General features: G+C 35.7%; 1 protein-coding gene across 1 annotated transcript in view; it reads right to left on the bottom strand.

The window, feature by feature from the left end:
* The window catches only part of Ttc7 (tetratricopeptide repeat domain 7), a 101,864-nt gene extending 85,023 nt beyond the window's left edge, over window positions 1–16,841 (bottom strand). The window contains exons 1-12 of the mRNA XM_089703150.1: window positions 16,599–16,841; window positions 14,183–14,462; window positions 12,341–12,455; window positions 11,942–12,090; window positions 11,083–11,188; window positions 10,351–10,473; window positions 6,028–6,225; window positions 5,572–5,695; window positions 4,746–4,867; window positions 3,084–3,206; window positions 1,472–1,621; window positions 42–245 (exon numbers count right to left, since the gene is read on the bottom strand). Of these exons, the coding sequence (XP_089559276.1) occupies window positions 42–245; window positions 1,472–1,621; window positions 3,084–3,206; window positions 4,746–4,867; window positions 5,572–5,695; window positions 6,028–6,225; window positions 10,351–10,473; window positions 11,083–11,188; window positions 11,942–12,090; window positions 12,341–12,455; window positions 14,183–14,462; window positions 16,599–16,725 (1,821 nt within the window). The 5' untranslated portion in view covers window positions 16,726–16,841. The remainder of the gene's footprint in view (window positions 1–41; window positions 246–1,471; window positions 1,622–3,083; window positions 3,207–4,745; window positions 4,868–5,571; window positions 5,696–6,027; window positions 6,226–10,350; window positions 10,474–11,082; window positions 11,189–11,941; window positions 12,091–12,340; window positions 12,456–14,182; window positions 14,463–16,598) is intronic.
* Window positions 16,842–17,132: the final 291 nt, after the last annotated feature.

Raw genomic sequence — 17,132 nt, 5'->3', positions numbered from 1 at the left:
GTGTGTGTGTGTATGTGTGTGTGTGTGTATGTGACACTCACCTCGCCGCCGTCCCAGAGCGCCTGCAGCGCGGCGAGCGTCCACAGCGGCCACTCTGCGGCGGGGTAGTGGAGCCGCGCGAGGCGGGCGGCGTGCAGCGCGCGGGCGCCGCGCGGGCCGGCCGCCGCGCACGACCACAGCGAGGCGGCCAGCCGCAGCCCGCCGCCGCACTCCGCGCGGCACGACAGGCACGCGCGCGTCGCGTCCTGACGCAACACTCACGTTAATGAGCTATTAATACTACGTATAGAGAGGACACCCCGGACACTCCATACAAAATTATCGTTTTGACAGTCACACTGTAGAGACTGCAAATGAGTGTGTTAACGCTTTATGGTTGGCACATTTGTGACTACCGTAAAAAATAATTCGCGTTTTTCTGATGAAATACATCCGTAAATAGCACAATATCTAACCATTTTCTACGAAAAACGATAATCACAAATCCAAAATAATAAAATTACTTTAAGTCAATTTGATTAATGTTGTCAATCTTCGTTGCATATCGTCCCTGTAGAAAAATGTGGCCCATTTTAATCACGATCGCACGGGGTGAGGTAAGTGTTCCATCAGTCCTCGGAATCACAGACACAATAGAAAATCTATTGTGTCGCGCCCCGATCGGGGCTTACGGTGGTCAATGGGTTAATTTTGGCGGGAGGCGGAGAGTGTCCGTTCTGTAGCGTTTAGCTATAGCTACTATGTATGATGTATTCTGTGACCACGAACAAAATCTGTGCGACAAGCGCGGCGACGCGGGTCGGCTAGTGAGTCATACGTTTTGTAGATATTCAACCTCTTATTACTTATAAATTAAAACCAATCAATGTTACAAAAAAATTGGTTTGAGACGATTGACTCTGACTCGTGTTACAAATAGTTTAGTAGCGATGCCCTCACTAGTACGTAGTAGGTACATGGTAACTCAATGCGTTAGAGGGAATTTTCAACTGGCCGTGGTACACGAATTTCGAACTGCATCCAATCCAATATCCAATTAATTTCATGAAATAATAGACCAGTGCCGAATGCCGATCCCCTCAAAAATGATAAAAAAAAAACAAAAAAAATCACAGTACGACGAAACCCATTAGAAAAGGAGGGGAATATAATAAAAATGTACAGAAAATAAATTGCGGTCGATCCGAATAGTGAATGTTAAAAAGAAAGGAATGTTTAAAAAATGGTTTATCTCTATTTCCGACAAAATATAAGTCCCATGGAAAAAATAAAATGGAAAAGTTGTAGATAATATCTACAATTTTTCACATAACCTCAATTTTAACTTTTGCAATTTTACTCGCAACACGCCTAAAAAAATTTCACTTCACAAAATCCCTAGTAAAGTTTACAATTAAAATATAAATCCCTAGTAAAGTTTACAATAAAAATATATATAAATCACAGAAAAATAGTACAAAAATGAACTTACCATCGCCTCATTAAGCATGCCCATGTACATATACTGCAGCGCGAGGTGGTAGAACGCGAGGTGATCGTTGTCGTCCAATTGCACACTCTTCACTAAATACTTGAGGCTTATGTCGTTTTCACTGTCCTTCTCGATTCGGCAGTTTGTTTTCTAAAATATAAAATACATGCTCATGCATGCTTATTAGTGTTATGATATACGCGAAGGACCAAAGAATATTTGACAAGAGTCCTATATCAAGGCAAAATTTGTATAAAAAATATAAGAAAAAGAGCTTTCCAAAGTAATAGATTTGAAGGACCAAAAAATTTATTAACTAAAAAGGTTTAGTCAATTTATGAATTAAAGATTCAAAATTTGCACATAATATAATTAATATTACATACGAGAGAAAAAACTGCATTTCAATATACAAAAAAGGTCCATAAAAATTAAAACACGTTATTGAAGAACAAATTATAGTGAGATGAACATTGTGGTGGAACAACCAACAAGGTGGAATTTGAAAAAGCTGCATTTTTTTCAAATTCCACCTGACCTAAACATAGCAATTAGCTACATTGTAGAAAGCTTTACATTGTCGTACATAAAAAAAACTACACGTCGTTTTGAGAATTTCTTCGATATTTTATCGTCGGCACACCCCGGACACTCCATACAAAATTATCGTTTTGACAGTCACACTGTAAAGACTGCAAATGTGTGTGTTAACGCTTTATGGTTGGCACATTTGTGACTAGCGTAAAAAAAAAATTCGCGTTTTTCTGATGAAATACATCCATAAACAGCACAATATCTAACCATTTTCTACGAAAAACGATAATCACAAATCCAAAATAATAAAATTACTTTAAGTCAATTTGATTAATGTTGTCAATCTTCTAGACTACAGGCCCATGTTGAAAAAATTATGGGTCATTTGACCCACCACCTGACCTATCTAGAATGATAAAAGAGCATAAAATAATAAGATTCAGCACTATGACGACACTCGTAAGCTGTCCACCTGAGTGCAGATGAGAATTCGAAAGTTCAGGTAGAGATTTTCTCTCCTTGTCTCCATGATTTTTGTACGGCGTTGCGGAATAATGGCTTAAAAGCAGTATAGAAATAGTATGACACAGATGCCGTACAAAAATGGTGGTCCACAAAGTCGGAATTTATTTTTATTTTTCGACAGTTGCCGGGGTAAATTTGGTCATTTGATTTTGTACGGCATCTGTGTCATACTATTTCTATACTACTTTTAATCAATTATTCCGCAACGCCGTACAAAAATCATGGACACAAGGGGAGAAAATCTCTACCTGAACCTTCGAATTCTCATCTGCACTCAGGTGGACAGCTTACAAGTGACGTCATAGTGCTGAATCTTATTATTTTATGCTCTTATATCGTTCTAGATAGGTCACCTGGTGGGTCAAATGACCCATAATTTTTTCAACACGGGCCTGTAGTCTATTCGTTGCGTATCGTCCTTGTAGAAAAATATGGCCCATTTTTAGACTGATCGTGCGCGGGAGGTAAGTGTTTAATTTTGGCGGGAGGCGGAGAGTGTCCGTTCTGTAGCGTTTAGCTACTATTATGTATTCTGTGTCGTCGGTTAACTTACCTGTGCCTTCATCTGATGCCCAATAGCGCAGTGCAGGTAGCACCGGGCCAGCATGGCGGAGGGTCGCTCCTTCTCCCTCTCTATTCGAAGTGCGTCCTCCGCGAACTGTATGCCCTCCTCTATCTATGCATTGCCACTTTATTAACCAATATTGGGGATTCTTTTAGGAAAATAATGGGAACATTGTTGGAAATGTTTTAATGATAACTAAATTGGATTGGTAGGGGAAAACAAGAGCATTTTTGAGAAAAGAGATTTATAATTAAAAATGTGAATAATTGTTGGAAATTAATTGGTTGTTGTGTTATTTCAATAAAATTGATACTTACAAAATAATTTGACGTCAGTCATTCAGAGTTCATTTTAAACAATTTAATTCTTTCAATCGTCCATTATTTAATTAAAAAACCTTCCATGAAATTTTACCTAACAAAAAAATGTATATTTCGTCTATAAAACCAATCGGAGAGAAAAACAAAAGTTTTTTGATGCTTCATCTGTCTATCTGTATTTCTATTCACGATATACTAAAAAAATACTGCACTGATTTTCATCATCAATGGATATAGCAGTTTTCTAGATCGCTCTAGACTCTAGAGACTTATGCCCGATTTCACCAGTAACCCCTAAACAGTCTCCTAAGTAAGGGTTCCTTATTTTAAGGGACCCTTCAAATCACTACCTAACCTAAATTCTGTTTCACCATCTTAGGGGTCACCTAAATAAGAAACCCCTAGTTAAGTGACGTTTAGTGAGGGGATGCTACGCAATGTTAGTCGAAAAGTGTATCGACTATAGGATTCTATTGATATTTAGTTGAAAAATCACTTAATTTCACTTAGTTTATGTGTAAATATTGAGTTTGTTACCTTAAAAATATATAAAACCATAAAAAACACAACTTTTTATATTTTGTCTAAAATCATACTTCACAGTGACATTTTTAATGACAAATGACAATGTCATCGCGTGACTCAAGTCGCTTCGTGAAATTATCTATGTTCTGTTTTGATTTTGTTGCCGGTTGCATTCGTTGTTTGATTATTGTTATTTTTCTTTGGTGTTTGTAATTATATTATTAAAAATAATGGCAGAAAAGAGAAAACGTGTACAAATTTTATCTGTCATCATATTTTTTAAAATCCTTTGATCTTTCACGGTAAATTCGCGCAAACTTCGGTTAATTTATAATTCTTTAACTTCAATTGCTTCTAAATCTTTGTATCGTCGTCGCTATCCATTTTTAATACGTTAAATAGGATAAATATCTGTCACTTAAACGTTAGGGGATCGAATATTCACCCCCTAAATTTTAAGGGCTACCTAACGATATAAGTGACACTTATCCGTCGGTGAAAGCAAATTTTACGTTAGGTATCCCTTAAACTGACTTAGGTGACACTTAAATTTTACGGGTTGTTGGTGAAAACGGGCATTAATCCACCGCATCTGTCGATTTAGTCAAAAAAAGGCTGCATCGAATGTGCTATTTTCACGTTTCACATTTAAGTTAAAAAACAAATGTAATTTACCAAAATTATGGGGTATTATAAAGTCTCTAACACAATTTTAAACACAGGTCTTAGTTTTTTTTCAAATATATAATTTAATTTGTATTTAAAGTCAATATCGAAGAATTTATTATAGTGAAGCGGTGCTTACCCACTTGGCGCGATAGCACGTGTTCGCGGCTACCAGCCGCAGCGGCGCGTCGCGGGGCACTAGTGGCGCCGCGCGGCGAGCCACGCCTGCCGCGCGCACTAGGGCGCTCCATGCGCTACTGCCTGTTAATATACCGGATTGTTATAAACGATAATTAATTAAAAAAATGTGTGCGTGTACTAGTGTACACACGTAAGAAGTGAAACTTCTTTATGACCTTATTTTTCAAAAAATAATTTACTATATGCAACTTTACAGAAATACGTCGAATCACGCGTGGTAGGGATAAGAAAAAGATGGCGCGTAACGGAAAAATGTCACGCGTAACGAAAAAATGCTACACTTAATTTTTTTCCAACCCCGATAAAGAAGTTTCACTTCAAAAATTATACACAATGTGTGTTTACATTTGAATCGTACATTTAAGAGGGTGAAAATATCGTTCTGATGACGCATAGTGTGCTTGCGCCTAAGCGTATTCATTGCGTAACATTGCAACGTTATTTGCGTACACATGTGTGTTTGCATATGCGTGTGCGCATGCGTACGCATGTGCATATGCATTTGTGCACATGTACATATGCATATGCATTTGTGAACATGTGCATATGCGTGTACGTATGCGTCCGTGAGCATGCGTGTTTGGGTATGAGTATGCGTGTTCGTGTATACGGTATGTGTTTGCATGTATACGTGTGTGCTAGCGTATGCTTATGCATATACATGTGTCTTCTGTGTAGTCATATGTAACGTGTTTTGACAGGTGTATATAATACATGTGCGTTGTGTAGTCATATGTGATGTGTCTGTAAGGCTAGTGTCTCACCGTGCGCGGGCGGGTGCGCGGCGGTGTGCGCGGGGTCGGGGCGCGGCGCGGCGGCCGTGGCCAGCGCGCGCTGCCGCCAGATGTGCGCGCACCCGAACGAGAACTTCATCGCGCGCTCTAGCGACTGCGCACACATATACATCGATTAATTATTATTGAAATGAAAATTCTTTAAGTGCGAAAATTTCAAGGTCACGCCATGGCAATACGTTACGTTAGACACTTCTGATACGTGTGCGTGCCGAGCACACGTATCAGCAATGTTACATGCGTTTTTTTTACGTCATCGTCTGCAAAGGTGCTAGTAAAGCGCCTGATAAAAATTTGTAGAGGTGTAAGATCATTTGCATCGTTGTTAAAATGGAAAGGGACAAAATCAAGATTGACGAAAAGATTGAAAAGGTCACGAGGTATAACTCATCGTAATTTTTTTTTTATATTTATTACTAATTTCACCTCCAGCACGAGCGCCAGCTGCCCCCAGCGCAGAGCGGCCAGCGCCAGCAGGTCGCAGAGCGCGGCCGCATTACGCAGCGAGTGCGCGCGCGCCAGCTCGAACTCGGCGCTCTGCGACAGCACCGCGTCGCGCACCGCCATCGCCTCGCCCACCACCAGCACCAGCAGCACCTCCTCGTACTCGTTGCGCGGCACGAACTGACACAATACACAAACGAACTATATACACACAAACAGATGAAAACCAAAATCATAGGTGTGATGATACGGACTAATATGTCACTACCAGCAATAGCAGCTCCTCCTCTCACTCGTTGCGCAGCACGAACTGACACAATACACAAACAATCAGACGAAATCATAGAGATGACAATGACTAATATGTCACTACCAGCACCAGCAGCACCTCCTCGTACTCGTTGCGCGGCACGAACTGACACAATACACACACAATCAGACCTTAACCTAAATAATAGGTATGACGACAGAGACTAATATGTCACTACCAGCAATAGCAGCTCCTCCTCTCACTCATTGCGCGGCACGAACTATACACACGATAGACAAACGACCAGATGAAAACCAAAATCATAGGAATGATGACAGAGACTAATATGTAGCAAAACCGTAAATATTTCAAGATAAAGACAACATAGACTTATAACAAATTTGATCATAAGCCAAGGACCACAGATTCTGGAAAAGTTTTAAAAGCGAAGGACAAAGGAGATTTTTATGAAGAAATTTCAATTTTAATGGATAAGTTATAAAAAAATGTAAATTAAAACAAAGAAACGTGAAAAAATCTAAAAACGTTCGAAACGTTCGACAATAAAAAAAAGCATATAAGTATGTAATTGTTATGAGACTTTAAAATACCTACACGAATAGGTCAAACAGACGACGACACATATTCTATATTAAGGCAATTACACGGTTCAACGACCTTAATGATTCTGTCACTACATTTGAATTTGTTTTTTTAACCGCCCTCTATAAATATACATCGTTGTTGAAGTAAAAGTGACCAAAGATTATGGAATTGTATACTGTATCGTATTGTATCGTAATGTGTTAGTGGTTTCTACCTAATTTATGTTTTCTCTGAGAGGCAGTAACATATTACATTTATGAATAGTAAATATTGTGTACTATGTATGTTGTAAATGTAATGTAGGAAGACTCATCTTTCAACATTAACCGTTATAAGCAAAGTCTCTACTACATGACCCATTCTGGAGACCTTAAAATGACTAAGCAAGTAATTATAAGTTCTAGAGTGGGGAACAGTTAAGAAAACACCGATTTAGAAATTAATTTTATTCAACACGGACTCTACTATATTCAGGAGACCTGATGATGGCTAGGGTGGAGAACATCTCACCTACAGAGATATAAAAGATGGAGTACATTATTTGACGTAATTCTATAGAACGGCCTCTACCATGTCATGGTGTATCGAATGGTAATGGTGATCAGGCAAATGTATTTAGCGTTCTCTGTATATCTCTTCATACCTAGTAGGAATATATGCATGCAACCTACACACACCGAAAAAAATAGGGGAACGGACAAGAAATCACGTTTTTTTCGACTTGTTATGTATTTTGTAGTTAGTTCGGGGTTAATTTTTTAAATCCCTTACGTCTTTGAAATGATGACGAGAAATAAAATGTGTTTCGATTTTTAAACATTAAAATATTATATCCCTTTAAGAGTTTGGTGCCTATTTATCGACTATATAGCAGCTTCAAATCAAAAATATTATAACGTGTTTTAAACTGAGTTTTTTTTCTACTGTTTATCTTTGAACACATTACAAAATGAGTGATTTTCCTGCGACTGAAGTTACCAGAGCCTATGACTATGACTGATAAGGGTCATACCTTCCGTACAAAGAATACAGTGTTAGTTGTGTCGGTATCTATAAAAACTCGCATAGTTCCCGTTCCCGTGGAATTTCCGGGATAAAACCTATCCTATATTACTCGTGGATAATGTAGCTTTTGAATGGTGAACGGAATTTTTAAAATCGGTCCAGTAGTTTATGAGCCTATTCATTACAATCAAACAAACAAACAAACAAAGTTTTCCTCTTTATAATATTAGTGTAGAAGAAATCATCGGTTCACCCAGTTAAAAGTGCGGAGGTAACGGAACCAACAAAAAATTCAGTTGAATTGAGAATTTCGTCCTATAATGGCGTCGGCTAAAAATGTTGCTATACGTTTATGTCAGTTTTGACTTTCCTACGATTTTATACAATAATATAAAATTAAATGATTTTATACAATATAAAAAAAATTGCTGATTTTCGGCGGTATGGCGACCATTTGGAACTGTCTGAAAAGTATGGCATGGCGATTTTCGTACATGGCTACTGGACGATGATTACCTGTCCAAAGTTAGCCTGGTACAAATGGTTGAATTTTTTTTTAAATCAACGCATTCACGTCGGTATTGTGGGCTGTAAATTACACCGGAAAAGTATGGCATGACACTACCGCCTACTTCTTTTTTATGGGCTATCGGTAAATCCTAAAATTTTTGTGTTACAAATCGTTTGCCTTCCGTAATTTATCCGACGAGTTCGACTAACGCCCACGCGACTAGTATGCCGGTACCACTGTTCTGACCATGATTTTTCTTTTTGTCATTGCGTACTAAGACCACTGTAGAACCGCCATCCGGTTACAAATGACCCAAAATTTTGTGTCAGTATCTCCCGGCTTTGGATTGTTTTGGACCCTTAAAATATACGATAGAACAGCAATAAATCTTTTTTAAAAAATATTCAAGGCACAGGGAAAGTCTGGTTACTGTTTTATAGGTATGTGTTTTCTGATAATATTTTACTGTCAAAAATTATCAACACTGGATATTATTCAATGACGCCTTTCAAAAACAAAACTAATTTACAAACAGATTTTTATATCTTTACATACCTATTTTTAACTTTCATTTCATGAACTGCTCATGTAAATACCTATTACAATCTGGTTTAATTTAACAAAACATTCAATTCGGTGAATTTTAGCGTTATTTTGCAAAAAAAACCGCACGTACAGTCCCCCGTCCGAGTCGAACTGACACCGTCAAATTTCGTCGAAAATATGCAATAGAGGTGAGGTTTTATGTGGGTTTTATTATAAATTCGAGTTTTTTCTTGATAATTTAACGATAATAATGAAAATTGAAAAAACAATCAATACAAATTGTTACAAATATCATAACATATTTTTTGGTATAAATTTCATGTATAAATATGTAGCCGTTTTCCTAACAAAATGCGTTTTATGTTCAAAAAGGGGTTGATTTCTATGTATTTTTTTTATGTTTAGGCCGTTCTAAACTGAAAAGTAAACAATACACTTTGTTAATTATATCCTTGAGTATCACATATATTTTTTTTAAGACAATCGTACCAACAGTTTCCTCAACAAAATTCAATATGTATAAGGTGTTTTCCGGTTTTGACCATAGTAATCCCCTTAACTGAACTTCAAATTTCAAAAGCATGAGACATCGTGATATATTTCTAAAATATTTTATCAACTCGCATAACATATCTTCGAAAAGTGAGTTTTACATACATTACATACATTAACATAGCATAGATTCTAGAAAATTATGTAATCCTAAAACTTACTACAATATACAAACAAAAACATCTTCACAATAGACTTAATGCGTTTAGGAATATATCTGTACCTTCAAAAAGCTTTTGACACAGTGAACTTGAATTATGCTGTTTATAAGCTTGTATTTGTAAACGCATGGAATCCTTTCTTACGCGTGGTTAAAATTTTTCTATCTAACAAATTACCATCTGTACGCATAGACGGTAAACTGAGTATTCCACACAAGTTTTTTTTACGGAGTGCCACAAGGAAGCACCCTGTGACCGACACTCTTTCTTATTTATGTGAATGGTATGTGCAAATTAAATGTACATGATTGTGAGACTATACAATTTCTTTGTGTCATAATTAAAATGTTTAAAGCATGGAATAAGATTTTTCAAAACATAGAAACAGATCAAGCTTACTTCTAAAATAACTGGTCTAAGCCCAACTGTGGGTACAGTTGGGCTTATGTTTTGACTGTTCCTCATGTTTTGACTGTAAAAACTGCAGTAATGAATTTTAAATAGTTTATTTTTATTTTCTTTGTTTTTTGAGTTTTGTGTTCACGGGCAAAATATTAAAATGATTTTTGATTTATTGGATAGTTTGAGTTAGAATTTCAACTTTATTGTAATCTACTTAAAAATATAAAGCCGTTTATTATACAATTATACATATTTAAAATAGTCACAAATACCTGATTAATAGCTGCATACTTCTTTGGTTTCCACGGCCCCTCGGCCACGTGGTCGTCTCTCCGCCGCGACAGCGTGCCTTGTGACTGCGCGGGGAGAGACATCTTTTGTGGCGCTTTGTATACCTGGAGACAATATATTTATTAATGTAGAAATAAGAACGGTATGTACGCAAAAGTAGAGTACGCACGTGACTTGGTCGATGTCATAAATTATGTTTTTTGAAGTGAAACTTCTTTGGACGCGTTGAGAGTAAAATTTCAAGGTCGCGTTCTGGTAATACCGTCACGTCATGGAGTATGACAACGATTATGGTATCTTTGAACCTTGCCCAAGAAGTTTCACTTCTGTCGCGTGTGCTCGGCACACACGCTCTTTTTTACTGTACAAAAAAGGAAGGTATGTACGGAAAACTAGCGCGTACGTACGCTTACGGAAAATTCACGTGCGTACGGGACTTTTCCTACGTTAAAAATTATCATTTTTTTGAATCTGCGCAGAATCTTTTATGATTAAGTTATAATTCCTAACAAAATATAATAGTTTTGAACACAAATCGGCATAGAAATATGTCCAGACAGATCAGAAATATTAAACAGGAAAAGAGTTTCAACCAATAAATATACAAAAATTGAAATATCAAATATTCAAGAAAATTATTATTTAATTACATTTTATAAAAAACAATCACTTACCTTTTTTACCAACTTAATTGAAATGTTAAAACTAATTACCTGTCCCGTGACCCCTCTCATGAGAACCTCAGCAAGTTGTCTTGCGAGCGTCAACCTTAACGCCTGTGTGGATACCGACTCCACTGCTGTTAGCATTTCTCGGTACCTGATACGAGTAACGAGATAAAATTATAATTGTAAGTTAATAAAATAGTTTTAATAAATACAAATAATTAATATATTACACGTGTCAGAAATGAAACTTCTTTGGCAAGAAACACACGTACTAAAATTGTCGCCTCCTCGATGACGTGACGGTATTGCCATATCGTGACCTTGAAATTTTACTCTCAACGCGCCTAAAAAAGTTTCATTTCAATAATAATAAAAAAAATTATACACAGTGAAACATAGAACGGTGGTTCCATTTTAAGAAGTCTCATTTCTGACCTGTGTGCTCGCCACACGCGCTTTTTTTAATTAAGTACCTACTTATTAACGAGATAACGTTGTTAAAATCGTTTTAGTCGGGTGACATGTTCAGAAACTTGTGTCACACCAAAACCTCACGAGCGCGATCGCAGGTATAACGAGAGAGAGACGGACCGATCTCCTGTCTCATCTCGAGCGCTGCCACTGCATTATGTTATCACGTAAACATCTCCATCGTAAGCCTACTTTACAAACAACCAATTTTTTTATTATTTTGATTTTTGAAGTGAAAACTTCTTTAGCGGCGTTGAGCACTTTTTCTGTAATGGGTATAAAATCTTAAACTCGCGTCAGGACACGTGACCTGATCGAAAAAGCGTAAGACGGATACCATTCCAAAATATCAAACATGCTGAACGTTAATAATCAAGTTTTCACTTCTGCCGGCACTCCTGGAGTGCAACCCGTCTTTTTTCACCATTCTTACCTATCTATAGCACAGCTCAGCCTGCCAGCTCGTATGTGCAACAGTGGCGCCCTCTGTAACGCCGTTTCGAGCGTCGCGCCCGCGCGGGCGTTCGACGCGCGTTGTAGGTATAGTAGGGTAAGGTCTGAGGCTAGTTCGAAACTGCGTATCTGGAAATTATATACCTTACTATCTTCTTGAAACTCTATAGAAAAAAATGCAAAGTTTATTAATAGCGATGAAACAATTTGATAGCTTTAATATTTGTTCCACAAATAGTTTTTTTTGTTGTTCATTTAACAAATTTATAATGCAATGTTATTTACTGTGAAAACCTCTTTTAGTCGAGATACCGATCCTGTGAGCATAATTTAACGGTTTTTGTAAAATTATTAAAATTGTAAAATTATTTTAACTTACCAACTCAGATTCTTTTTCAGCTTGTTTGTATCGACTTGTAGCTGCTGGTAATGTAGTCTGTTCTAAGCATAATCCCTTTATCGCGTACGACTCGGCTACTATTCGTAGACTTCGGCTGAAAAGAAAATTAAATCTCTATAATATATTCAGGGTTTGATATTTAGTTTTATGGCATTCATATGCTTTATAAATGAGTAATTTTTAATGAATAGAAAAAAATATATTCCTTTAATCTGTCTAGCCCCGGAACCACAGACATAATAGAAAATCCATTGTGTCTGGGACCGATCGGGCCCATTGGGGCTCAATGGGTTAAATATGGGGATAATATTAATAACAACCTGTATAATATGTTTAAAACAGTTTTGTAAGTTCTCCATGTAAAAAAATGTAATCGGGCATCATATTTTAAACATGATAACATCAAATTAACTGACACATGTTTTCATACAAAGAGTAATATTTAATTACAGTAATGTCATCGTTTAAATCAAGTTATGACGTCATCGAGTACACGCGAACGTGACTCAGCAAAGCATACAGTTTAATATAGCCTTAGAAGTAATAAGAGTAGCCTTCACATATTAAATGTTATTAGCTTATATACAAGCAATGCTTCGATAAAGACAAATAAGGGTGCTTTCCACCAATAATATGCGAGGATGTGTATCGAGGAATATGTTTGTAAATAAATAAGTATTTTCTACAAAATGTTTAAGTAACAATAAAGATTTTTTTTTTTTGTAAAAAAAAACCAATAGTATAGCTTCAAGCTTCAAACTGAATTAAGTGATATGATTGGTTATGAATTTACAAACACTTTCCTCTCACTTTATTTGTGGAAAAGCACCTTTAAGCTGCAACATAAATTGTAAGCTTCAAATTAGTGGTTTAACATTGGCTACAAAAAAAAAAGGAGAATTTAAATAAGAAATATTTTTAATATTTAATGTTACTCGAGTTTCAAGTTTCAACCCTACACTTTAAGAATTCAAATACATCCAAATACTTAACAAGTGATAACTGCGTTAAAAACAACCGACTTCAAACTTTTTAACGACAATATTTACAAACATGCAACATTTACAAATATGCAGACAAAAATGCTCATAAAATAAAAACTACTGGGCCTATCCGAATAAAATTTTTATGGGACCAATTCGACACCATCCCGCATCGAACAAAAAAGGAATCACGTAAATCGGTTCAGAAACCTCGGAGTAATCGGTGTACATACATAAAAAAAAAAAAAAAAAAAAAAAACATACCGGCCGAATTGATAACCTCCTCCTTTTTTTTGAAGTCGGTTAATAATATATCACAACAATAGAAATTATTATGAAGGTGACATTCGCTTAGTAATTTTAAACTATTTTATGTTTACTTAAAGTGAAAATAAAATTGTATTGTTTTTTCCAATGAAGTAGCATAAAGCACTTTTGAAAGCAACATGTTAATGGGCTATAAAATGTTTATGTATCAAGCAGGTGTTAATGTTTGTTTTAGATGCAAAAATAGAATTCTAGACAAGTAAATCAAAGGTATTCTATTTCAAGAATCTTCTAAATCTTTACATAATAGATATTTTCTGAATCTGTCTACCTGTTTGCAATAAACTCGAAAACGACAGGACCCATTTTTTCAATAATGGTTAGCATGGTTTTCAAAGAAGTAACTACTATGTAATATGTTTAGTTTTATAATAAACAGGCAAAGTCGTGGGTGAAATACCAGTTTCTAAAAAGTAAGGCTTACTTTTAATAGTGACATTATTTTTTACTTTTATTACTAAAACATATTATTAAATTTTTTAAATCTACACAAAGAAATCAAATCACTTACACAGGCAGCTCTTTCTCTGTCAAAGTGTTCAACTCAGCATGCTTATAATGTTTCAATGCATCGTCATAAGACCCACACGCAAAGTGCAACTTGCCGAGCAGCAGATGAGCGTCCAATGCCACACCGGCCTTCTTGCCAGCCTCATCTGTCGCTAATGTCAAGTAGCCTTTGGGATCGGAAAGCTCTCTCTGCGCTCGCTCTATGTTTTCTTTTATGGGTGGCCATTCGTCCAGATAGGCTTCTAGCTTGCCTTCCCCGATGAGGAAGTGGGCTAGGCTCTCTGCAATAGTAATTATAATTTAGTCAAGAAATGTTATCACTACATAGTATAAAACAAAGTCGCGTTCTCTGTCCCTATGTCCCTTTGTATGCTTAAATCTTTAAAACTACGCAACGGACTTTGATGCGGTTTTATTAATAGATAGAGTGATTCAAGAGGAAGGTTTTAGTATATAATTTATTAGGTTTTAGACAAAGCGGGCGAAGCCGCGGGCAGTAAGCTAGTAATAAATAAAATTAAGCATCTGTACTTTTGATGCAAAAGCTATTTATTAATCGCAAAGGAATCTATAACACTTTTACAAGTACATAAAAAAATAATGTTTGATGTTTCTTGAACTTTATTATGTTTCTGTAACCACAACTCATAAAAAACAAATAATTTGAAGTATCGAATTTTCAACTTTTTGCTAAATGGCTGGATTTCTGTACAAACTTCTATAATTATAAACATTTCTTATATTTTAATTCAATATTAAATGCTAAATCACACAAACATGTTTATTATTAATCATAATATTATCATCAATTTTATTAATTTTAATATGTATGGCGCATACAAATTAGACATTTTTAATACATAGATTTTCAAACACCTATCATTATGTAACTTACGACCTAACTACAAAAAATGCTATGTACATAGATTTAGTTTATTTTCCCAAAACGTAACATAATAAATATAATGTTAGTTATAGTTAAGTATACAGTTAATTTGCAATTTTAAAGTTTGTACGAGATCTAGAAACAGATAAGTACACCAAACAGACAACACAATTAAGTTTGTATTATAATACTTAACAATAAACATAATAAATTATTCCATAAGCAAATGTAAAATTGTAATGTTTAAAGCTACAATTATTTATAATTGCTAGTAGAAGCTCTGTACTTTTGCATGATTCAATATTTATTACAACATAGAATACATATGTATTAAATTAAATGTGCAAAGTCCATTATTTGTTAACCCTTATTCAAACGCGAGCCTGTGGAGGAGCTAACAAAAAAGTAAGATACGTTCCTGGGTAATTTTGGGTCGTAGATTTCAAAAATACACACAAAAAAGGGGTTAGTGGGGGGGAAGTACCCTTTTTTCGGTGGGAAGTATATATCCCGTCATCTGTTCTCTCTTGTAAAAAGTTTGGATAGGTGGGAACTATAGCTCCCAGTGTCCACTCCAGACATCAATATTTTAAAACACTAGTTAGTTGCCCTGACTCCACTTGTGAATTTAATGTTATCGTAAAAAATTATAAAGATCAAGTTTTTTAATAAAGGAGGTGAAAGTTCTCATCAATGCAAGTTTATTTTACTGAGGGAAGAATTCGGGAATTGAAAAATGAATGACTTCAACATAAAAATGGCATTTTTCTACAACAAAATGAAAACAATAGGTAAATACTAATGTATTGAGTTAAGATTTCTAATTATCTGATCAGGAAATAACGAATAACAATAAATAAGTTTCTTATACCAACTAAAAAAGATTTTTTAGACACACAGATTTTATATATAGAATTTCCGAATGTCGTGTGCAGTGACGAACACTGGGATGATATCTTCCCACTTAAAGACTTAATTTCAATCGACTCTACCAAGGTATTAACGAAAGATTCTGGGCATATTTTTACGTTTCACGCAACCGTAATATAGTCTAGTTTACATAGCTAGAACTCAAATCTACTTATCTAATTTTTTTTTAGCACTACACCAAAAACTAAAAAATAACGGTCGTTTTCGGCTGCAAAATCACGTCACCTGACTTTGACGTGTGTTTACCATGACATATAATAATTCTCTGAAAAGTGTTTCCATGAAAAAAAGTTCTCTGAAATGTTAAGATTGCGTAGATAAATATTACACTGCATTAGGTTTAAGCATATAAAAATAAAACACGATTTACTTCAATCTGAGACGTGGGAAGTATAGCTCCCAGCGTTTTAATAAGGGTTAACTGGTTATAAACAGAAAATCAACACAAAAACAGAGTACATCGGTTCCATTGCTCGTAAAATGTATAAATGCTATTACAAGCACAATTCGCTCACTTACAGCACATGAACTACATTGAAATTGAATCCTGGACGGTTTATTAAATTAAAACTAATTAAGAAGGTGTAGCAACATTACGTACCGTGTTGTGGAGACCTAGCCTTGAGCTGCTGGGCCAATTCCACTGCCTTCTTCCAATTGGACTCTTCCCTGCTCTTTTCGATGTCTGTCTCGTAGCTGCGAACAGCATTTTTGCTTCTCGATGTCATTTTAACACGAGCTCATTTAACAGATGTCACAGCATTTATTTAGAATTTATCACTTCACTTGAACATTGCAAAACCTCCCCGAAATGCAAGAGAATCCTCGAAAATTGAAGGCCAAATCTGACACATTGACCGTTTTGACATTTCATCGGGTGTGTCTACGTTGAAAAATCAGGTGTCAATAATAATAGAAATTGATAAATAAATTGTTTTTAAATAATGATCGTTCTTTAAAAAAACGTTATTTTAGATTAAATTTAATTATATTTAACTCAAAAAAACATACAAGGTAGGTACTTCGTTTTTATATTGGTTTCAGAACGTTCATGCAATAGATTTTCCATTGTCGTTTGCTAGATGGCGCCACAGAGCAAGTAATATGATGGCGCTGTTGGCCAAAGTTGAAAAGA

The sequence above is a fragment of the Colias philodice genome, chromosome 14 (assembly GCF_061535455.1).
Source record: "Colias philodice isolate Cphi_HAF_F1 chromosome 14, ilColPhil1 Martin Lab GWU primary, whole genome shotgun sequence".
In the NCBI taxonomy this organism is placed as follows: domain Eukaryota; kingdom Metazoa; phylum Arthropoda; class Insecta; order Lepidoptera; family Pieridae; genus Colias; species Colias philodice.
The sequence above is the reverse complement of the archived record's forward strand: the minus strand, read 5'-3'. Positions and strand labels throughout refer to the sequence as shown.